This window comes from Oryctolagus cuniculus, chromosome 11 (assembly GCF_051225735.1).
Source record: "Oryctolagus cuniculus isolate XC-2025 breed Fujian yellow rabbit chromosome 11, ASM5122573v1, whole genome shotgun sequence".
Taxonomy (NCBI): domain Eukaryota; kingdom Metazoa; phylum Chordata; class Mammalia; order Lagomorpha; family Leporidae; genus Oryctolagus; species Oryctolagus cuniculus.
This window is the reverse complement of record NC_142877.1, coordinates 64,593,446-64,617,304: the sequence shown is the minus strand read 5'-3', so window position 1 is coordinate 64,617,304 and position 23,859 is coordinate 64,593,446. Positions and strand designations below refer to the sequence as shown.

General features: G+C 38.0%; 1 protein-coding gene across 6 annotated transcripts in view; it reads right to left on the bottom strand.

Annotated features, from left to right (window-relative positions):
• The window catches only part of USP15 (ubiquitin specific peptidase 15), a 126,189-nt gene extending 104,970 nt beyond the window's left edge, over positions 1-21,219 (bottom strand). For all 6 annotated transcript variants that reach the window (XR_016216163.1, XR_007919692.3, XM_070052558.2 and 3 more), the window contains exon 1: positions 21,120-21,219. Coding sequence is in view for 2 of the 6 variants with exons in the window: in XM_002711302.6 (XP_002711348.1) it covers positions 21,120-21,208 (89 nt within the window). In the remaining 4 variants the exon portion in view is untranslated. The remainder of the gene's footprint in view (positions 1-21,119) is intronic.
• Between the last annotated feature and the right edge of the window lie 2,640 nt (positions 21,220-23,859).

Sequence of the window (23,859 nt, the reverse complement as noted above, 5' to 3'; positions counted from 1 at the left end):
TATCTTTTAATTCCATTTCCTTGAATTTTTTTGAAGTACTCTCATATTTTAGGGTAAGTCCTTACAGCTTGTTATTTTTGAAACTGTCTTACCTATCCCTGGTCATTTGCTTTTCAGATGAGTTTTGAAATGAGCTCATCAGGCTCCCCCCAAAAAACTCCTACATTTTACTTTGAATTGTATTAAACTAACAAATTAATTTGTGGGGAGCTACGTTTTTACAATGTTGAGTCTTCTTACCCATAGGTATAGGACATCTCTCCATTATTCAGGTATCGTTTAATGTTTTCCCCATAAAGATCTTATGTTGGACTCATTCATAGAAACCTCATAGTTCTCTGCTTTATGCATTTTATATTTATTCTAATCAGTTATGTTTTATAACTGCATGGCAATAATCAATTTTAAAAAATCTCATATCTATTAGCCTGCTGAACTCAATAGCTCTATTTGTGGATTCCTTTGGATTTTCTTACATTAAAAACCATATTGTTGCTACAAATAATGTACCTTATCTTTCTCTCTTTTTAAGATTTATTTATTTATTTGAAAGGCAGAGTTAGAGAGAGGCAGAGGCAGAGAGAGAGATGTTTTCTATCTGCTGGTTCATTCCCCAGATAATCCCAACGGCTGGAGCTGTGCCAATCCAAAGCCAGGAGTGAGGAGCATCTTTCTGGTCTCCTATTCAGGTGCAGGGGCCCAAGGACTTGGGTCATCTTCTACTATTTTCCCAGGCTATAGCAGAGAGCTGGCTCAGAAGTGGAGCAGCCAGGACTCAAACTGGTGCCCATATGGGATGCTGGCACTGCAGCTTTACTTGCCACAGTGCTGGCCCCCAACATTTTTCTAATTCTATTTTCATTTCTCTTCCCTAATCATTAGCTGGGGCCTTCAAAATAATTTAAGTGAAGAGACAGCAAATAATTTTGTCCTGATTTTAATGGGACTATTTGAAGTTTTACCATTATTAAGGTAATTTGTAGGTTTTGATAACTGCTTATTAAGTTAGATAAGTTCCCTTTTATTCAGCATCTGTTAACAATAACACGATTTAAGTGTTAAATTTGATAAAAATTTTCTGTGCATACCAAATTTTTTTCCTTTACTTGGCTGAACAAACTTAGGCTAATTTTTACTCTATTTTCCAAAGAAGTGGCTTTAAGATAGATATTATTTGTTCCTTGTGGAAAACTGCAGTACTTGTATGAAAAACTGCTGGAGTCTGATACTGTTTGGGAGGGTAGGTTTCGATCCCTAGTTTGGTAAAGAGGAGCAAGCATTTGGCTGAGAGATGAAGATGCCTCGTGAGATGCCTGCATCTCAGAATGCCTGGGTTGAATTCCTGGCTCCTGTACAGAAGTGTGCCCAAACACCTACCTAAAATCACCATGACTGTTATAAGATACACCCTCCACATCTGCTGTTAAAACTTCATAGCAAATTTCATGTAGGATCTCTGTCCTTAATGTGCTGTGCATTGAGATTTAATGCTATAACGAGTACTCAAACAATATATTTCACTTTGTGTTTCTATGGGGGTGCAAACTGTTGAAATCTTTACTTAATGCATACTAAACTGATCCTCTGTTAAAAAAAAAAAAAAAAAAAGGAAAGAAAGAAATTATCAACTCCCAACTTGACTCTCACTGGGATTAAACATGACAATAGGTCTGATCTGATTTCATCATCATTTAAAAAAAATCATCTATTATTTTTCACTTTATGTTTCTGTGTGGGAGCAAACTGTTGAAATCCTTACTTAATGTATACTAAGCTGATCTTCTGTATATTAAGATAATCGAAAATGAATCTTGATGTGAATGGAAGGGGAGAGGGAGTGGGAAAGGGGAGGGTTGTGGGTGGGAGGGACGGTATTGGGGGGGAAGCCATTGTAATCCATAAATCGTACTTTGGAAATTTATATTTTAAAGTTAAAAAAAATGAAACCCCCCCCCAAAAAAAAAACTTCATAGCAAATTTCACAACTCATAAGCTGCACAATCACTTCATAATAACTCACAATCTGCAATCCTCCTGAATCTCAGTTCCATGAGCAAACCTCACCTTCTTCAAACTAAAATGTTTCATTTATAATAACACTTAAGAATTTTTAAACATGAGTATGTAAAAGTGTGCTTCCAGTGAAGCAGATCTCATGTTAAGGGTTCTTAACATAATAATTGGTATATTAAGGAACAATATGCATATAGCACAAATCACAGTACATACTTAAGCATTTTGTATCCACACAGGGTTGAGACTAGAATGAGGTAAGTGAGATACTGAAGGACCCTAATAATTAATATCTCCTTAAAATTTTATGCAGAAGTGCCTAACTCTAGTCCAAACCCTCTCGGAAACAAACACTTGCTGAAGGGCCAGCTTTGTAGCTCAGCAGGACTCAGTTTGAATCCTGGCTGTTCCACTTCCAATCCAGTTCCCTGCTAATCCACCTAGGAAAGCAGCAGAAGATGGCGTAAGTGCTTGGGCCCATGCCACCCATATGAGAGACCAGGATGAAGTTCCAGACTCCTGTCTTTGGCCTGGCCCAGTCCTGGCCATTGCAGTCACTTGGGAAGTGAACCAGTGGATGGAGGATCTGTCTTTCAAATAAACAAAATAAATCTTAAAAAAAGGGAGAATAAAAACACTTAGTGAACACAGGAAACTACCCAACTGCATGAAGCTGTATAGAAGTGTGCCCAAACACATAGAACTCAAACACCACCTAAAATCACCATGACTGTTATAAGACACACCCTCCACATCTGCTGTTAAAACTTCATAGCAAATTTCACAACTCATAAGCTGCACAATCACTTCATAATAACTCACAATCTGCAACCCTCCTGAATCTCAGTTCCATGAGCAAACCTCACCTTCTTCAAACTAAAATGTTTCATTTATAATAACACTTATGAATTTTTAAACATGAGTATGTAAAAGTGTGCTTCCATTTTTATTAAATTTTAAAAACTGTCACTGAGAAAGTTTTTGGGTGTTGTCTGACAATCCCATTCTCTCCATATGTCCTGCAGTTTTTATTCCTGATTTCTGTGCAGCCTGGAGATTTTTAGGAACACATGCTATGCTAAAGCAGAATGAACTATACAAAAATAGAGAGGGATTTAAAAGGTAAATGATGTGAAAGCAAAAGTACTTATTTTTGAAAAGATCCAGTGGAAAAATTTTGTTGCCTTAAAATACAGGAAGAGTTAGAACAAAAATCAAAGTATCTTTAAAAAATGGAAAAACTTGCCAAGGTTAAAATTAAAAGCTTCTGCTCAACAGAAGACACCACCAAGTAAAGTGATAAGATACTGACTGGGTAAGATATTTACACTGCTTATAATCAAAGAATTTCTTTAAATTATGGGAAAAAAGATTATTTACAGAATAGGAAATCAGAACTGATACAGTATATGAGAAGATGCTCAACCTTAACAGTATAGGGAAAATGCAAGTTAACACCACGAAGAGCTATCATTCCATGAAAATGGTGAACATACAAGCACATGTCTATGTCTATGTGTCAGTAATATAAAATATGGAGAAGATAAGCAATTCTTATACTGCTGGGGCAGAGGAGCAATAAACAAGAACTCTCATTGTGGAAAATAATTTGGCAGTACCTAATAAAGATGAAGATATGAATATAACAGTCATATATTGGTACTATTAAATGCTATCCTTCAGAAACTTGTGCACATATTTCTAAGGATAGGACCATAACAATGTTTGGTATAGAATAATTTGCAAGAATGAAACTGGAAAACTCCAATGTTTTCATTCATATCATGAAATACTTCACAAAAACTGAAATGAAAAATACAACTACATGCGTTAATATAAATCTCAAAATTACAACATTGAATAAAGGAATTATACAATATAACACAGTATATTAAAATAACAAATATGTACACAGAGTGTAACTACAGAATATTTTAAAACATGCCACAAATAATATATACTATACATTATACATAGCTGCATATATATATATTTATTTATTTATTTATAGTAGCTGCCTAAACAAGAGAGGAAAGGAGATGGGGTTGGGGAAACATTATCTATAATGTTTTACCTTTTTAAACTGAAACAGGTATACACAGGTGTTTTTCTTTCTACATTTCTGTCTTCTGGCATTTAATGATTAAATGTTTTTGTTTTATATAAGCTTTATGTATCTGTATATATACATTTCTATATATTTGCATATATCATAAAGTACAATCAATTGTGTAGACTGAAGTATAAGTGTTGAGGCCAGCAAAACTAATGACAGCCAATTAAATTTCAAGCATAAAAATAATTACAAATATAGTTTGGGATTATTTTGTTAGGATACAAAAGTGAAGTAAATGTATATTCCAGATCACTTTGTTTATGATTGAGTTCTCTGGCTGGTTTAATTACTATCATTTTCCTAGCAAAGTGGGTTACATGGGATTTTATGAGAGTGCCTCAAACTGGATTATTACCATGATTTGAATACACTAATACAATACTACTGATTTAAAGTATGTATCATCATGTCAGTATTATCTAGGTTCAAAATTACCAAGGGGGATCTCATGGAGATTAAAGATCTATATAGTCATCAATCTCTCAAATCTTTCAAAGATAATCTGCAATTCTCCAACATGTATACAGCATAGCCTTCTCTATGCTCATTTCAAAGCTCTGCCAGTCTCACCAGGTCTCTAACATTTAAGTTGAACAGACAATCTTGCTACCTGGTTTAGAAGGAAGTGAGAAGCTTTGACCATCTATTCAATTCATATTGCACCACAACTGATCTTACTTAACTCTCTTATTTAGGGTATTTCAAAAAGTTCATGGAAAATGGGCATTTTCTTTTAATTCCACTTCCCATGAACTTTTTGTAGTACCCTTGTAATCCTCCTTAAAACGAAGGTCAAAAATTTTTGCTCCTATATTTTGGATCTAATTTCCCTCTGTCTCCTTGGAGACCATGTAGCAGACAGTTCCTTGTCTCTGTCTCCTGGCTTTTTCCATTCAACAAATAAACAAGGATGAGTGCCTGCCCTCCACCCACAACATCTCTCAATTCACATACTTATTTCCTCCTCTATTTCCATTTTATGACTTATCCTTTCAGTCAATCTTTTCTCAAGTTTCTACTTCCTCAATTGCCCTTCACTCCCTACTCTCACAGGTCTTCTTACACCAATGGGTCTCAGAAAGTCACAAACCGCCTTAATAAATCCAACAGATACATAATTTCATACATCAATCAATTCTTTTAAAATTAAATTTGGGGCTGGTGTGGTGGTATAGCGAGTAAAGCCACTGCCTACAACACCGGCATCCCATTCGGGCACTGGTTTGTGGCTTGGTTGCTCCACTTGCAATCCAGTTCCTAGCTAATGGCCTGGGAAAAGCAGTGAAGGATGACCCAAAGCATTTGGGCCCCAGTGACTCACATCGGAGACCCGGATGAATCTCCTGGATCCAGCCTGGCCCAGCGCTGATCCTTATGGCCATCTGGGGAGTGAACCAGCAGATGGAAGATCTGTCTCTCCCTCTCTAACTTTGACTTTCGAATAAATAAATCAGTATTTAAAAATTAAATCTGTAATTTTACTTTTAGTTGAAGGGTGTGGGAAAGGACTCCTGTATTTTTCTTTACAATCAACCCTCTCTTAAATGTTATTTTTTTAAATTTTTTATTTTTAGACAGGCAGAGTGGACAGTGAGAGAGAGAGACAAAGAGAAAGGTCTTCCTTTTGCCGTTGGTTCACTCTCCAATGGCCGCCGTGCCGGCCTTAAATGTTAATATCACACAAAGCTGCTGTTTGATTCTTTCTTCCACTGTTCATACTCTATCATTTTATATATAATTCATATCAATGATTCCAAAATCTGTGTCCCAGGGTCAGTCTTCAAGTCTTATTTCCAATTTAACCAGTCCATATCAACTTGGATTTTCCAAACACATCTCAACCTCAAGTCATCCATCATCTTCACCTTTATACTTATACATTCCCTTTAATAATTTTTCCAAGTCAGAAACCAAAATATATACTATATTCTATATTCTTCATTCCATAACATCCAATAGCCAATACCTTCAGAATATTTCTAAGTCTGTCCCTCTCCGCTTCATCCTCAAAAAAATACCTTAGTTTTATACCTTCCCTTGCCCACCATGTTTAGTGGCACAGCTTATAACAGTTGCCTGCTTTTGTCTCTCTGCTTTAAGTTTTGCATGCTTTCAATCTGTTCTCCATTCTGCTGCCACAGACATTAAAAAAAAAAAATACGACTGCATCACTCCTGTTTGAATAAAAATCCTAATATCTACATAACAAGATATACTTATGCTTTATGTTTATATAAGGTTTTATACAAAGTGTTTTCACATTAGTTTATTAGAGCAACCTGTTTTTTCCTCTTTATTTTTAACTTAGCTGTAGGAGAAATCAGAACTCAAGGTGGTTAGGTGACCTACCAAGGTCATACACACTATTAAGTGGGTATTAAGCATCATGCACTCTAGCCGGCGCCGTGGCTCAATAGGCTAATCCTCCCCTAGCGGCGCCGGCACACCGGGTTCTAGTCCCGGTCGGGGCGCCGGATTCTGTCCCGGTTGCCCCTCTTCCAAGCCAGCCCTCTGCTGTGGCCAGGGAGTGCAGTGGAGGATGGCCCAGGTGCTTGGGCCCTGCACCCCATGGGAGACCAGGAAAAGCACCTGGCTCCTGGCTCCTGCCATCGGATCAGCGCGGTGCGCCGGCCGCAGCGCGCCGGCCGCGGCGGCCATTGGAGGGTGAACCAACGGCAAAAGGAAGACCTTTCTCTCTGTCTCTCTCTCTCACTGTCCACTCTGCCTATCAAAAAATTAAAAAAAAAAAAAAAGCATCATGCACTCTAATACTTAAGACTCTAAGTGTTCTCTCTGTTACACCAAAGTTTATTTTCAATCTTATTTACTTAACAAAGATCTAAAGATGTAACAGATACTTAGTAAAATACACTATATTCCCTCTTTACGAAACAAGAAAGGGTTTCTTTTAAAAGTGAGGTAGTTAATAGAGGATACAAAACATTATTACCAAACTGTAAATAAGAATTGAAACACATATTTAAAAGACAAATTCTAACAATGTTTATCTACTTTTCTTATAGGAAAATGAAGCACTCTCAAACATGTAAATTTTAGGCCTTTGCCCATTAAGAGCTTAGTAGAAAAAGTCTAAATGTTTATACTATGCCTTTATGACAGTCATGTTTTCACATCAATTAAGATCACACACACACCACTACCTTTTAAGAGGTTTTCTAGAATTGTGGTAAACACTAAATGGTGGATAAATTTTTTCACATTCAATTTCAACTTGTTTTCATGATTATTATTGTTTATTAATTTTCTTACCCTCTCAAAATAGACTTGAAAAGATTCTGGTATTACTTGTTTCGAAGTCTTAGAGACGTTACTCAATAACTCGTTAGAAATGGGAATTCATTCACTCAAGGAATATTGGAGGTCTTTTATTCCATAAAAGGTGTTTTACAAAGTAAGCCACGACTGGCACTGTGGTGTGGCAGGTAAAGCTGCCACCTGCAGTGCAGGCATCCCATACTGGCACCAGTTCGAAACCCAGCTGCTCTACTTCCAGTCCAGCTCTCTGCTATGGCCTGAGAAAGCAGTGGATGATGGCCCAAGTCCTTGGGCCCCGGCACGCTTCCGATCAGCCCAGCTCTGGCTATTGCGGCCATTTGGGGATTCTGCCTCTGATTCTCTAACTCTGCCTTTCAAATAAGTAAATAAATCTTTAAAAAATAAAAATAAAAGTAGCCAAGGGTCCCCATGTCCATTAAATTCAGAATCGAGGTAATCAAGACATATAATAAAATAGTGTGATAAGTTGTGAAAGCATATAATGGGGTCCCACTTAGAACAAAGTGAGCTATCTCCATAAAAAGTAGTATTTTAGCATTATGAATAGAGGCTACTCAAAGAAAAAGAAAAGCTACGTAAAAGAACATAATATGCTAGGACCAGAATGACTTTGAGAATTTTATGTGTTGGAAGAATGGACTAAATAAGCTGTAGTTTAAGAAAAAGGAAGGAGAAACGCTAGACAGGTAGACAGATTGGGGCCAGACTATATAGTGACTTTATGGTAACAATAAGGATTTTATCCTAAATGTGTTGGAAACCACTGAAAGATTAACAAGGAAGACATTATTTGATTTATATTTCATAAAGACCATAAAGAATTCTCTAGATTGAGATCAAATGCATGTGAAATGCTCACTAAATAAAAACTTACATAAAGTTACATTATTATGAATACCTAAAAAGGTCTAAATGGTATGATGCTAAAGATTCTGAAGGCATCAAGAAAGACAATTTGCACTGTCATCTGGACAGAATTTTTCAGTGATTCTGGAGATGCTAGGGGCTTCTCAGTCAATTTTGAGACAATCATCAAATGCTATAAAACTTCAACGAGAACTAAAAAACCAGATTTGGGGGTAGGGCAAGGAGAACGGGAGCCAAGAGAATTTTACAAGTTGCTTGGTATTTTCATATACCCTAAAAGTAAATTTAATAAAGATACACAAAATAATGTCTTAGAAACAGCCCCAGTCATAACAGTTTAAAGTCAGCATGGAGAAATCCCCATAGGAGGATTTAAGACTACAAAGGTAGTTCTGATTTTATATTTAAAAATCTACTTATTTACTTATTAATTTGAGAGGAAAAGAGAGTTTTTACCTGCCTGTTCATTCCCCCAAATACCTGCAATGACCCGGGCTGAGCTTAGGTTAAAGCCGGGAATTCAATCCAGGTTTCCCAGGTGGGTGGCAGGAACACAACTACCTGAGCCATCACCAGGGCCTTCCAGATCTGTATCAGCATAAAATTGGGATTCAGGAATAGGAACCAGTAATCAAATCCTGGCACTTTTATGACAGATGTGGATGTCTTAATCAGCATTTTAATTGTTAGGTTAAAGACCCATGTTAGGGGCTAGAGCTGTGGCTTTGAGGGTAAAGCCACCAGTGCCAACATCCTTTATGGGTACCAGTTCATGTCCTGGCTGCTCCATTTCTGATCTAGCTCTCTGCTATGGCCTGGGAAAGCAGTAGATGGCCCAAGTGCTTGGGCCCCTGCACTTGCAGAGGAGACCCGAAAAAAGCTCCTGGCTTCAGATCGGCTCAGCTCTGGCCGTTGTGGCCATTTGGGGAGTGAACCAGGGGATGGAAGTCCTCTCTCTCTGTCTCTCCCTCTCTTGGTCTATAACTCTCTCTCTCAAATACATAAATAAATATTTAAAAATAAAAAGACCCATCGCTATTTTAAATTTTATTTGTAAATGTTTATATTGACAATTTTCAGGTAACTGTCCCCTGCTTAACTGATGAATACTGACATAAATTTAAAGGGGTTTCAAGAAGTTCATGGAAAAGGCACATTACCTTTTAACTCCATTTTCCACAAAATTTTTGAAGCCCCGTTGTATAGTCTTATTTATTTATTTATTATTTGACAGGTAGAGTTATAGACAGTGAGACAGAGAGACAGAGAGAAAGGTCTTCCTTCCGTTGGTTCACTCCCCAAATGGCTGCTACGGCCAGCGCTGCGTCAATCCGAAGACAGGAGCCAGGTGCTTCTTCCTGGTCTCCGATGTGGGTGCAGGGCCCAAGCATTTGGGCCATCCTCCACTGCCCTCCTGGGCCACAGCAGAGAGCTGGCCTGGAAGAGGAGCAACTGGGACTAGAACCCGGCGCCCATATGGGATGCCAGCGCTGCAGGTGGAGGATTAACCAAGTGAGCCATGGTGCCAGCCCAATCTTGTTTATTTTTAAAAATAAATCTTACCTTTCTCTCTGGAGAGCAGACATTCTTTAACAAGTAGAAAAAAAAAAAAAAAAACACAAAAATAGCAGTGTAATCCAGTGTAGCACACTTAATCTCAGAAAAATAAAACTATCTTGTGCAGAATTAATAAAGAATCTGAATGATAATTCATTCATGATCAATTCCCTTGCTTAATGAAATGTTTAAATTACATGAGTGGTGACAGTATAAAAACATTTTTAACACTAAGTAGATATTGATAGTATTATTTTAAATTTTTTTAAAAGATATTTATTTTATTTATTTGAAAGTTACTGAGAGGGGGTAGAGCCAGAGAGAGAGAGGTCTTCCATCCACTGGTTCACTCCCTAAATGACCACAATTGCCAGGGCTAAGCTGATCCGAAGCAAGAAGCTTCTTCTGGATCTCCCGTGTGGGTGCAGGGCCCAAGCACTTGGGCCATCCTCTACTGCTTTCTCAGGCTATAGCAGAGAACTGGATCAGAAGTGGAGCAGCTGGGACATGAACCAGTGGCCATATGAGATGCTGGCACTGCAGGCTGGGGCTTTAACCAACTGAACCACAGCGCTGTCCCCTTAAATTATTATAAGTCAGATATTTCACAGACTTATTTTAAGTACCACAAAACAGAATTTCATTGTTTCAATAAAACTTAACCAGTTAGGAAGTTCTTTCACATACACCAATGGCCTGGTTTATCTTTTCTTTATTTCATAATTTTTAGATTTCAAACATTTCTAACCTATTTTCTGTTCTGCATATTAAATCTATCAGTTAGCAAGAACTGATTTTTATGACCTCTTTTTAGATCTAAACTAAGACAAATAAGGAACTCAAGAAGGAGGTCAAGATTATATTTAAACTGCTCATTAAGAATACATGTATATGACCATTGATACCTTAATTATGTATGCTTCTACATACTAAAGATTTCTGGCAACTATATTTCTCATTTATGTTTGATAAGCATGGATAAATAATGTTTGACCTTCGCTGTACAAATTTCCTGAACTAACAAATTCTATGAAACTTTTATAAACTAGAATGAGTTTAGTGTTAAAAAAAAAAATCCTGGGACTTCCTCAAAACATTAAAAAAATTGTATCATATTCAAGTCTTACATTAAATATCTCAGAATAGTAAGAATCTATGCATATACCATCAAACCATACAGCTTAAGAAAATGATTACAAATATAAATAAATATAGCCCTGTGAATTCTTCTACTTATACGTTACCCTGAATTTAGCATTTACCATTCCATTATATATTTTTCTTAAACTATATTTCTATAAATAACACATATTATTTTGAATATTTTAAACATTTACATGGCGTAATATGAAGGCTTTTTCATTTGATGGATTAATGTGGGCTTAGTCCCTTTTTTCCATTTGCTGAGGATGTTGTATCACCGTCTTCCATAGAGATACTGTAAATGTCTTTTTGATAATTAAAACATTGATCTATGTTCTTAAGATAGAATAGTGTTTGTCCTTTTACCACAGCAGGTTAACGGTGGGAGAGAGATCTTTGGGTTGAATGATTTAAATGATCCACTGCAATCACTCTGAGTACTACTAAGAAATAAAGGGCTGAGGAGAGATCCAACGAGAAATTTAAAACAAACAGGCTGCTAAAAAGAGAAGTGTTACCATTTATATGGACAAATTAAAATATTTACATATATTTAAGAATATTACAAAACATTTTAACATAATAAAAATTAAAGAGTAAGATAAGAGGGCCAAGACAATCTTGAAAAAGAAGTTGTTGATAGACTCATACTTCCAAACTTATTACACAGCTATAGTAATTAACGAAGTGTGATACTGGTATAAAGTATAGAAATATATATCAGTGGAACAGAAAAGAGTAAATAAACCCTCACTTTTGCAGTCAACTGATTTTTGAGGTGAGTACCAAGAAATCCAACAAGGAAAACAGTCTTTTTGACATACGTTGCTTGGACAACTGGATATCCACATGCAAAAGAATGAAGACAGATTGCTTTCTCATCCCATACACACAAAAAATTAACTCAGCTGGATCACAAACTTAAATATGAGAACTAAAACTATAAAGCATGTAGAAGAAAATGTGGGTGAGGAAATCTTTATGATCTTGAGTTTGGCAAAGCTTTCTTAGATGTAACAAAAGCAAAAGTGATTAAAAAATACATAAATTGGGGACAGCACTATGGCATAGCAGGTAAAGCTGCTGCCTGCAATGCCAGCATCCAATATGGGTGCTGGTTCGAGTCCTGGCTGCTCTGCTTCCAATCCAGCTCTCTGCTGTGGCCTGGGAAAGCAGTAGAAGATGGCCCAGATGCTTGGGCCCCTATGCAGGGTCTCCACATAGGAGACCCAGAAGAAGCTCCCGGCTCCTGGCTTTGGATCGGCTTAGCTCTGGCTGTTGCGGTCATTTGGGAAGTGAACCAGCAGATGGAAGAATTCTCCGTCTTTCTTTCTCTGCCTCTCTGTAATTCTGCCTTTCAAATAAATAATCTTTAAAAAATACATACATCAAACTTCATTTAGAAAAGTTTTTCAGACACTCGAATGCTTTCATTTTGAAAAGAGAAATTAGTCCAGAGGGTGCTAAGAACACATGTAACACACAATGAGTGATATTTAAAAAAAAAAGTTTTGCGCTTCAATAGACACTATCAAGAACATGTAAAGAAAACCTATAAAGGGGTGGGCATATGGTCTAGTGGTTAAACTATCAATTCTGATGCCTGCATTCCATATCAGTGTGCCTGTATTCAAGTCCTAGCTCTACTCTTAAATCCTGCTTCTTGCTGATGCACACCCTAAAAGGTAGCAGTTAATGACTCAAAGTGTTGGGTCCCTGCCAACCATGTGAGAGACCTGGATTGAGTTCCTTGCTCCCAACTTTCACTCTGGCTACTGTAGGATATTTGAGAAGTGTATCAGTACATGGGAGTTCTATTTGTCTCTCTTTATCTCTATCTCTAAAATAAAATTAAAATTTAAAAAAGGAAAACCTAGAGGAGAAAATTTTCTAAGTCACCTATTTGATTTGAGACCTGAATCTAAAGTTAAAAATTACTCTCACAATGCAATAAAAAGACAAATAGCTAAATTTTAAAAATAGGCAGAGGTTCTGGACAGATATCCAGAAAAGTCATACAAATAAAAAAAAAACAAACAGAGGAAAAGATGCTCAACATCATCAGCTATTAGGAAAACGCAATTCAAATCTACAATGAAATACCACTTCACATTCACTAAGATGACTCTAAAAAAACAACAGTAAGAAGTGCTGATAAAGATGTGGGAAAATTCAAACTCTCCTATACTGCTGATGGTGATGTAAAATGATGTAGCCACTTTGGAAAACAGTATAGCAGTTCCTCAAAAAGTTAAATATAGAGATCTAGCAATTCCACTTCTAGGTACATCTCCAGGAGATAGGAAAATTTGCATATGGGTGTCCACAGCAGGGTTATTCATGATAGCCCCAAGTTGGAAATTCAAATGGCTGAATGGACAAATAAAATGTGATATTTCTATGCAATGGATTATTATTTGGCAATAAAACAAAATTATGTGCTGATACATGCTACAACATGGATGAATATAGAAAACAATGTTATGTCAGAGAAGTCATATTACACTACTGTTTATATAAAGTATTCAGAATAGCAAATATAGAAAGAAAAAGTATATCTGTAGTTACCAAGAACAGGGGAATGGGGCAGAAATGTGAGGGGAATTGGGGCAGAAATGTGAGGTGACTCAAAATGAGTATGGAGTTCCTTTTATGCAATGATGAAAATATTCTAAAACTGATTATGATGCGTTTCACAACTTTGTGAGTATACTAAATCCCAATGAAGTATCTACTTTAAGTAGGTAAACTGTATGGTATCTGAATAATATCATAATAAAGCTGTTATATATTTATCTTAAAAAAGCAAAGAGTGGAAGGGCCATAGATCTTGAAGTACCTATTAGGATGATTTTATAGAATTGGTTTTGAGCTAAGCTTTGAATAGGTAAGTGATACTCAAGAATCAGTAAAATGTATTTGAAATAATATGAATGATGCATAACCCCCAACAATGCAGGAAAAAGTAATTTGCAGGAAATGAGAAACACCATCTATATCAAAGCACAGAACATCAGAAATGAGACTACCGGCTCTGGCACTGTGGCGCAGTACCTATGGGTGCCAGTTTGAACCCAGGTGCTCCACTTCCAATCCGGCACCCTGCTAATATGCCTGGGAAAGTGGTGGAAGATGGCCCAAGTCCTTGGGTCCCTGCACCCTGTGGGAGACCAGGAAGCTCCTGGTTCCTAGATTCGGATCAGCCCAGCTCCAGAAGTTGCAGCCAACTGGGGAGTCATAGCAGTGGTTAGAAGATCTCACTCTCAGGGCTGTTGCAGTGGCGTAGTGGGCTAAAGCCGCTGCCTGTGGCGCCAGCATCCCATATGGATGCCAGTTCAAGTCCCGGCTGCTTCTCTTCTGATCCAGCTCTCTGCTATGGCCTGGGAAAGCAGAAGATGGTCCAAGTCCTTGGGCCCCTGCACCTATGCGGGAGACCCAGAAGAAGCTCCTGGCTCCTGGCTTCAATCTGCCTGTTGTGGCCATTTGGGGAGTGAACCAATGGATGGGAGACCTTTCTCTGTCTCTCCCTTTCTCCGACTATAACTCTACCTCTCAAAATAAATAAAATATTAAAAAAAAAATCTCACTCTCTAACTCTGCTTTCAAATAAATAAAAAAGTCTTAAAAAATAAATCTTAAGAAAAAGAAAAGAAAGAAATGAGACTGTTAAGATCAGAAGGCTAAACCAAGAAGACCAAGAAAATTCTTTAGGGTCCTCATATAAATAACACAGGAAAATGGTGTTTAACTAGTATGACAAACCTGTCATTTCTTAATTTTAATACTGTCAAGTATTCATCTCTCATAAGTTTGCTTCCATAACTTGGGCATGGCCCTATCATTCACTGGTAGGCAGTAAAGAGTATAAAGTATAGGCTTTAGAGTTTGACTACACTGGTTAGAAATCTGTTCCACCACTGATCAAGTGTATGATGATGGATACTTAACTCTGTAACCTCAGTTTCTGTATCCCTAAAATGAGAATACCACCACTTATTTTATATAGTAAATGAGCAAGTTTGTTTCCATTATCAAGGAACCTCATGTTCTTTTCATTCAAGTGATTAATTTTGTCCCTAATAATCTCAGGTTTTAACTGGTCTCTGAAGCTTAGAATAGACTGGCATCAGAATCACTCTTACCCTTGTCTATGAGATCTTCTAACTCCTTTCACAATAGAAGTCTTCTCTACAGATACTTCAGCAAAACAGTATTCTGTATCAGTGGGGAATTACATTAATATCTGGGTCTTCTCAAAAGGAGACTAGAAGAGAAAGTATTCTTAGCTCTCCTTCTCTTGGATATAAAGTTACTACTTTTTTTTTGAGAGCTGTAAGGAAACCCGCAGAAACTCGGTGTTGCAAGATGTAAAAGTGGTCTAGACATAATCAAGTATAGGTTAATCCTAATGGAGTTTTCTGCTGTTCGTCACAATCTGAATTTATTTCCTCCTTTTTTTGAGGAGCCACTCTTGATTCTTCTCTAAATTTTAATTGTATGCAAAACTGAAGTCAATATCAGTTTTACATTTGATTTCTTTAGTCATGCCTATTGTATAAATAAGATGATAAAATTTAAAGGAACTACATTCCTGTGTTTAAAGACTACAAGACAGAACGAGTCTACAAAAATGCCTTCGTGGGAATAAATGAGACAAGCAGTGTGAATTAGAATGGTAACTGGAGAAATGAAAATAAAAGGCACAAGCTGGACTGATAATACTCAGAAAAGAAAAAATACTGTTTAAAAATTAGTAACTGTTTAGAAAATTCTATGTGAGGACTAAAGAAGCCAATACCTATGGTTTAATGAGATAATTTTCAAATTAGGTGAGCAGTAACAGCATAAAACTATTTTAATACTAAGCAGATATTGATAGTACCCAATATTTTAAATAATTATAAGTCAGATATTTAAACCAGCTCTGAAATCACTGAACATAAACCGAGATAAACAAGAACATGTAATGGCCGCATATGTGTAAAGCTTTTAAAACAGTGACTGGCGTGGAGTATGCATTTATTGAAGGTTCAATGGTAATGGGCACTATCATCTGTGAGCCTGGGCAGGCCAATTGATTTCTCCCCAAATTTCTCAACTATAAGAAAGGGAAATAAATATATATTTTGATCCTTATTTTGTGAATCAATTTAGATAATGGGTATAATCAACTTTTATCACTTCTCAACCATCCCCTTATCTCCCTGCCAATATATCCACTGGTTTCCACCCTCTTTCTCAATAATCATCTTTATTAATGAAGTGATTCTCAAAGGAAGGAAAAGAATCATTCCAAATTCATATAACAAAATGGATATATACAGCAACTAAAACAGTAAAATTGATTTTTCTATTAGGAGTGATACTACCGGATTGTCAGTTTTCAGGAAGATGCTAAATAAGTATCAATATGATTATGCCTATACCACCCACTGTCCACTGTCTTAACTTAGTTTTCTGACTTCAAAAATTCACTAAGTTATTTCTGAAGAAAAAAAATCAGTTGATAAATACAGATCTTATATTTAAGATCAAACATTAATATTTGTGTTTTCCATTATCCTGAGGCTGTTCCTATTGATTTGTAGTTCAAAAAGAGGACCTTATATATCTGAGGCTCACAATACAGAGATACTTATAAAATATGTGTAAAGTATTAAAACAAAATATCCTACAAAATCTTACTACCTGCTTTATGTTCTATTTCTGAAAAGCCAGGGACCATATTGTCTCTAATAAAAGTTATGACTACTTACAACTAAAACTGAAAAGCTCAAGATTAAATGATTCTAAATTCTTGTTTAAATGTACCTTTAGACCAAAATAACATTTGCTCTATACATTCAGTTATTAACCTGTCAATCTTTAAACATATTTTAATTTTAAGAAACAAGATGTTAAGATTTTCTACATATTCTATACCCATACTGAACAGTCACAAGAGACAAGTGTGGGATAAAATTGGTAGAATCCTGTGGCTAAATATAAGATTCCATTTAAAGAGGAAGAAAACAACTCTGCCCCTTTTAAAGAGGAACTACATTTTAAAATAAATTTTAAAAATAACAGGCAGTGTAGTACTGTGATTTAAGGATATGAACTAAAGACCTAGACTATATAGGTTCGCTGTGTGAACACCTCTCTGAACCTGGGGCTCCTACTCTGTCAAACACTAGCACCAATCTGAATGATGGTGATGAGTAAATAAGTCAGTATGTAGTTTACAACAGTAGCTGGTGCTCAGTGTTTTATTTTGTAATTATTTATTGATTTGAGAGGCAGAGACAGAATTCCCATCTCTGATTCACTCCCCACATGCCTGAGTGCTGGGAAGTTAATCCAGGTCTCTCAGGTGGGTGGCAGAGATCCAGCTACCTGAACCATGACATGCTGCCCCCCAGAGTACACATTAGTGGTATCAGGAGTGAACTCCAATATGGAATGCAGTGCTTTAACAAGCAGTGTCTTAATGGTTGTGCCAAATACATACCCCCATATACTGGTTTTTTTAAAAATGTTAGTAATACAGGTTATGGTCTGACAAACTAATTTTTTATTATTATACTTAGGTGGAAGCAAGATTAATAACTGTCACAAACCTTTTTATAAAAAGATTATTTAATACCTTGCAGGTGCTAATGGAAAAATGGTGTAATTTAGGGGAAAAAAACCCTTAATGTCACTTAACAGATTAAATCATATAAGTCACTGACTAGCTCTGGATCATCTTGGCCAAATACAGTACATTAATCCAAGATCCACTAACAAGCTTAGGAAAAAGGCTTAAAGAAAGAAAATTCACTTTTCTAGATTTTGTTAAGCAATTAAAATGTGAAAAATATGCTTTAATGTCACTATTTCTACCCTGATTTTCACAAAATGTTTGCTTTCTGATTTCATTTCCTATCAAAGTTGTATTACAGACCCTCTTTTGGAGCTAAACGTCCTGGCCCAATTAAGATTAATTTTAACAGTAATAGTAATATAAAAATGTCTTTAGTAGGTATATACCAAGCAATGTGGAATTCATGTTACCAGTGTCCCTTTGCAGAACTGATTAGTGGCTGAAAGTTTATTTTCTGTGTCAAAGTCACACAAACATAAGGGGTGAAATAGACTTCTCAGCAAAAGAGAAGCAGTAAGAGGGAAAGCTCTAAAAACGGAAATCAATGTCTTTGTCTATAACTTCACTGATCAGATTCTTTGGCAATTTACTGAAAGGAAAATCTAACAGACATTTTAAATGACTCTAAACACAAATCAACGTTACTCTCCTTAAACCTACTAGAGGTATCAAGGTTTAGATAAACATGATATGCAATATGTAGCTAGTTTGTACAGTTAGCTACATGTGATCACTAAACATATCACACATAAACATTACTGAATGTCACTGGTAGATGAATATTTCCATAACACTGGAGAAAATGAAGTGGTGATTTTGATGATGTATAGTTACTTGTTTATTGGCTCATAATAGGTCTATTTTAAAAGAAATCTCCAAAGACAGAATTCCACAACTCAAAACTTTCTTTGTAAATCATTCATCTACCATTTTTAATAGACTGCCAAAATACTTACATGTAATGTACTTTAAACAAATTCTTTTTGTCTCATCATGAGAAATCACTATGTATCTCCAAGCTGTCTTTCATTTATCCTTAGCCAGACAATTCTTTATCTTTTTCCTATAGTTCCTAAATTCTACCTTAATCCTGTCCTTAATTTTTTGAATCTCTTGTTGGAAGTGAAACATACATCAACAAATAACATTATTAGACTAGTGCTTTATTACTTCTTACCCTGATAAGTGTTACTTTTCTATCTCACCTTTTTAAGAGGAATAACTTTCTTGCAGCTACTTTGAATTACTTCTCACTATAAAATCTAGTACCAAAGTATGTTCCTCGTCATCTCAGATTTCTGTAACTTATTTTCATCTGCTAATAAAAATCACTCACTGCTTATAAATTAACAGAAACTCTAGTAAGCACCCAAAATCAAATAAATCTTAATACCTGCCAAGGTATTTAGTTACCAGAGTACTATGAGACTACGCTAAAAAGCTAACGAATAAAATTCACTCGTTTTAATGTATTTGACTATAACTCCAGGCATCTCTATTAAAGCTTAAGAATAAACTATTTTTTCTCTCAATAGCCCAATCAGTGTTTCTGAAATGGTTATATATACGTGCCAAGACAATGTTCCATTTGCATATGGCTGGTTTCAGCTCTAAAATAGGGCAGGTTTTGCTAAAGTACCCATAAAAGACAAACTCAAAAATTAAATATACACCAAACAACCTAGTAATTATTCAATATCACTACCAGTACTTTATTCGTGAGTTCACTATCAAATCTGTACCAAATTACTCTCCTTAAAACTCTGAATCAGACTTTTGCTCTACAAGGCTCCCTTTTTAACAGATTTCACCTGCTAATTTGCAAGTAAACTGCCTCACATATAAACCACACTGGCTTCTACAATTCCCCAATACTATCCTGCACCTGCAATTTTTCCTCCTTTAAGTAAAATAGAAAAATTAACAAGAGGAAAACACAAGTCTGCCATTGGCTAAGTATCTCTTTCTCAGTTTCCTTTTCTTTAAAATGAAAGGAAATGACAAATTTATAGACTTCCTCTATGTATTCTTTACAATATATCTTTTAAATGATTTACAGTAACATTGAAAATGCAAAAACTATTTTGCATAATGCAACAAGTATATATTTACACTATTAGAGGTTTTTCATACAACAGTATATGTATCCTTCCAAACTAGGGAAAAAGTACTAAGACTTATATCAAAGTACCTAAATTCAGTTCCTAAGTATGTCACTTGTTAACTTATTTGAAAACAATTACAATATGACAGCATTTTGTTAGGAGTATATGGCAGAGATAAGGAACTAAAATGTAACAGCTCATAAATATCAAACCTTTTGGGATATTTAACTGAATCAACATAAAGCCCCTATAATAAAAATTATTGTCCATTTTACAGATGAAGATATGGAGATGCAAAATGGTTTAAATGAACTTGCTTCAAAGTCACACAGCAAGTGGTGAAACCGTGAAAATAACTGAGGTCTCTAAATCCTATCCCCCCTCCAGGAAGCCATCATTCAAGAAAACACTCCGCCAATTACATACCACCATTAGGGTGACGGTGGGAAGGAAAAACAATTTAATCAAGTGGCACGCTACTCTTCCTCCAAAACACAGCGCTTTCTCTTTCTGTTACCCAAACCATATCCTTAAGTTATTCTGGATGCCACTTGCTATGGCCGAAAGCATGAAAATCTACACATAACTTCCTCCGGTATTTTAAGTGTACCATATCCTTTGGTATTTTACAAGTTTGACTACGAGCGAGTTCCTGAAGGCTCAAGTGGACTTATCTACTTTCTGCAGGCCTACGTTATCCTTCAAACAGGAGGGAAGGGCTGCAATTCTAACCGAAACGCTGCCGGTTTCTATCAAGCCTCCGCTCAAGCACAAGACCACGTGGTCCCTCTCTCAAGCCTAAGGCTCCCTACCTTCTCCCTCCCTTTTTTTTTTTTATTTTTTAATTTTCTGACAAGGAACTGGAAAACTAGGGTTTCTTTTTCTCGAGTGGAGCCGTAGCACATGCCACCTGTGTAAGTACCGACCGCAAACATCCTGCAGCCTGTCTCCCGGAAGACTGCAAGAATCGGAAGAATGGGGAACTTGGATGCCGACAATGCCGGGGAAAGAAGTGACTGGGGAAGTAGCGTGGGGGAGACCGTGACAAGCCGCGGGACCCAGACCTGTCAACCCCGAGGAAGACTCGCGCCGAACGACTGAAACCTATCACTCGGGCAGGCCTGAGGTGGGAGCGGCACTACGGGAGCAACAAGGACCCAGAGACCCCCACGAGCCGCCGCCGGCGTCCCCGGCATACCTCTCAGCGTGCCTAAGCAAGTCTGGAACGCCGGCCCTCAGGTCCAGTCCAACCTTTGCCCCAAAATCCTGCTGCCCAGGGCGGCCGCAGCCGGACCTGCCCGCACCTGTCACTCGCGAAAGACACTAGCCTGCGGTTCCCGCCCTGTTCTCCACCACCCGCGCGCATCCGCGGCCACCTCAACCCCTTCCCCCTCACCAGGTGTCCCCTTTCCGGAGCGAGGTTTTGAGCAACGTCGCGATGTCAGACCGCTGGGTGTCCAAATCCGCCGCTCCGCCTTCCGCCATCTTCTTCCACTAGCGGCAGCGGAGGCGGCAGCGACGGCGGCGGCACGCCCCAGAGCATTGTGGGAATGGCGTCCACAGCCCCTCCCATTCGTCAGGTCGAAACCAAACGAGACGCGGAGGGGGGGTGGCCTCCGGACGAGAGGAGGCCTGGGGGCGGAGTGGGTGCTGGCCGCGGCCTGCAGCCCGCCTTCGGTCCCCGCCCGTTCAGCGCCTTGCCTCAGCTTCCTCCGGCCCGGGACAGCCGGGTTTTGACTCCCCTCGCTGAGGGCATGTGCTCTCTCTTCTCTCGCTGGAGCCCTGCCACTGCCCAGTCCATCCTCGAGTTTGCCTACCCCTCCCCTTTTCCCACAGAGGGCTGAAAACCCTTATTTGCGCATTCACTCGCTCCGGAGGGTGGGGTGGACAGGAGGGCGTGAGGATGGCTAAGACATGGCAGAAAACTGAGCAGCTCCGTGATTCTGCGCTTGTCCTTGCGAGTCGCAGAACCCAAGCTCAGTGGATAGTGGCCCCGAGAACAATCCGAAACCAAACGCCTCGCCCCAAAGACCTTAGGTTCCTGGCAGCACTTGCACTCGTGCTGTGGGTGGAGACCTGTAATAGGCTCTTTGTGACGCCTCCCCAGGCACACCCAGGCAACTAAGCTGCAGAGAAAAACAAGCCAGGGCTCCTTGGTGAATGAGGGGCGAACTGGCCTTTGAATAATGCCAGGGACTAAGCGGGGAGAAGAGCAGCATTCGCTTAGCCTCACTTTCCGATGGTGCTTACACCGGAGGTGAAGCCAGGTAACAACAGCTTCATTGGAAGCCAGTAATTAGGTTACAAATGGGGAAGTCGAGTCTCAAAAATCCAATGCCAAGGTCACACAGGTTCCAAAGCCCATATGCTAGCACCTTCACTACCTCTCCTTGTGAAAGCCTGAACTAAAATGTAAACTTCACAAGACTGCTGGAACTGGGCTAATATCTTAAAACCTCTTTACGCCTAGTGGCTGGCACAGTAATGACTAAGATGCAAAAAAAAAAAAAAAAAAAAAAAAAAAAAAAACCCACCGAAATAGTTGTTTAATTGAATTATGCCAAAACTACTTAAGTACTTCCAAGCGTGAAGACGTCCGGAGATTTGACTTTAAAAATAACAATGATAGGAAAAGCCTAAAAGATGGATAGGAATGCCCACATAACCTCTCTCGTTCCCATGTTTTTAATGTCTGCTCCAACTCATTTGGAGGCCATGCAGAAAAGATGGGTGTGATTATGTTGTTAAGAAGTACTGAACCGTTCAGAAATGTAAGTGTATGTTGGTATGATGGTTGCTTGTTTCCACATACTACTATTTTTACATGTATTTTAACACTACCTTTATTACATCACTCTCGACTTGCGACTCTGGAAGCAACTTCCAGTTACTCTTTTTTTTTTTTTTTGACAGGAAGAGTGGACAGTGAGAGAGAGACAGAAAGGTCTTCCTTCCGTTGGTTCACCCTCAAATGGCCGCTGCGGCCGGCGCACGGCGCTGATCCGAAGCCAGGAGCCAGGTGCTTCTCCTGGTCTCCCATGTAGGTGGGTGCAGGGCCCAAGCACTTGGGCCATCCTCCACTGCACTCCCTGGCCACAGCAGAGAGCTGGACTGGAAGAGGGGCAACCGGGACAGAATGCGGCGCCCCCACTGGGACTAGAACCCGTTGTGCCGGCGCTGCAGGCGGAGGATTAGCCTAGTGAGCCGCGGCACCGACCCCAGTTACTCTTATTTCATGTTTCTCCCATCAAATTAAAAAAAAAAAAGTTTCTCTAACCGTGAGTATCCTCAGAGTCACGTTTCCCCCCCTAGTCTGACAACTTGATATGGAGGAAATACATTGGAGCCAATGTGGATGAGCATGTGCTCCAACCTCACTTCATTTGCCAGCTGCAAGGTACTTAATTTTTAGTTTAATCATTAAGTTGAGTATTATAATATATATTTTAAAGGATTTTTATGAAGATAAAATGAAACAATATGTGTTTATTGTCTGGGCCATAATAGCCAATCAATAAACACTAGTGTTGTTTACTGGTGACAGTGTGAATTGTATAGTATGTGAATTTATATCTTAGAAATGTTAGGCAAAACTGTACTCTCTCATTTTATAAACATAGCAAAACCAAGAAGCAATGCATCCTTCACACTCTATCCAATTTCCTTTCAGAAAAAAAATACATTTTAAAATGTTGAAGCCTATAGCCTTGCAACAAAGTAAAACAATCCTTTCTTCACTGGCTGCATGCTCAGAGCAGGTTATCTGGATGTAGATGTGTAAATTCACTGGCAATTTGAATTATACATCAGGTTTATCTGGTCATTTTGTAGAGCTTACTAGTTGCCATCAGAGTCAGGAAGGAAATAATAATTGTAATATTTTACTTACCAAGTATTATAGTGCCCAGCTGGTCCTGAACACATAAAACATTAATTTAATCCTCACAGTAATCTTACAAAGTAGATACTGTTATGATTCCAATTCTGTAGATGAGAAATTGAAGCAAGTGATTAGCACAACCAAATATGAAACCAAACAGAATTTGTAAGGTTTGGGTAAATTTATACTTTTCTACTAACTTTTATGGTCTTGTGAATAGCAATTACCTTTTCTGTGACCTCAGTTTATCAATTTA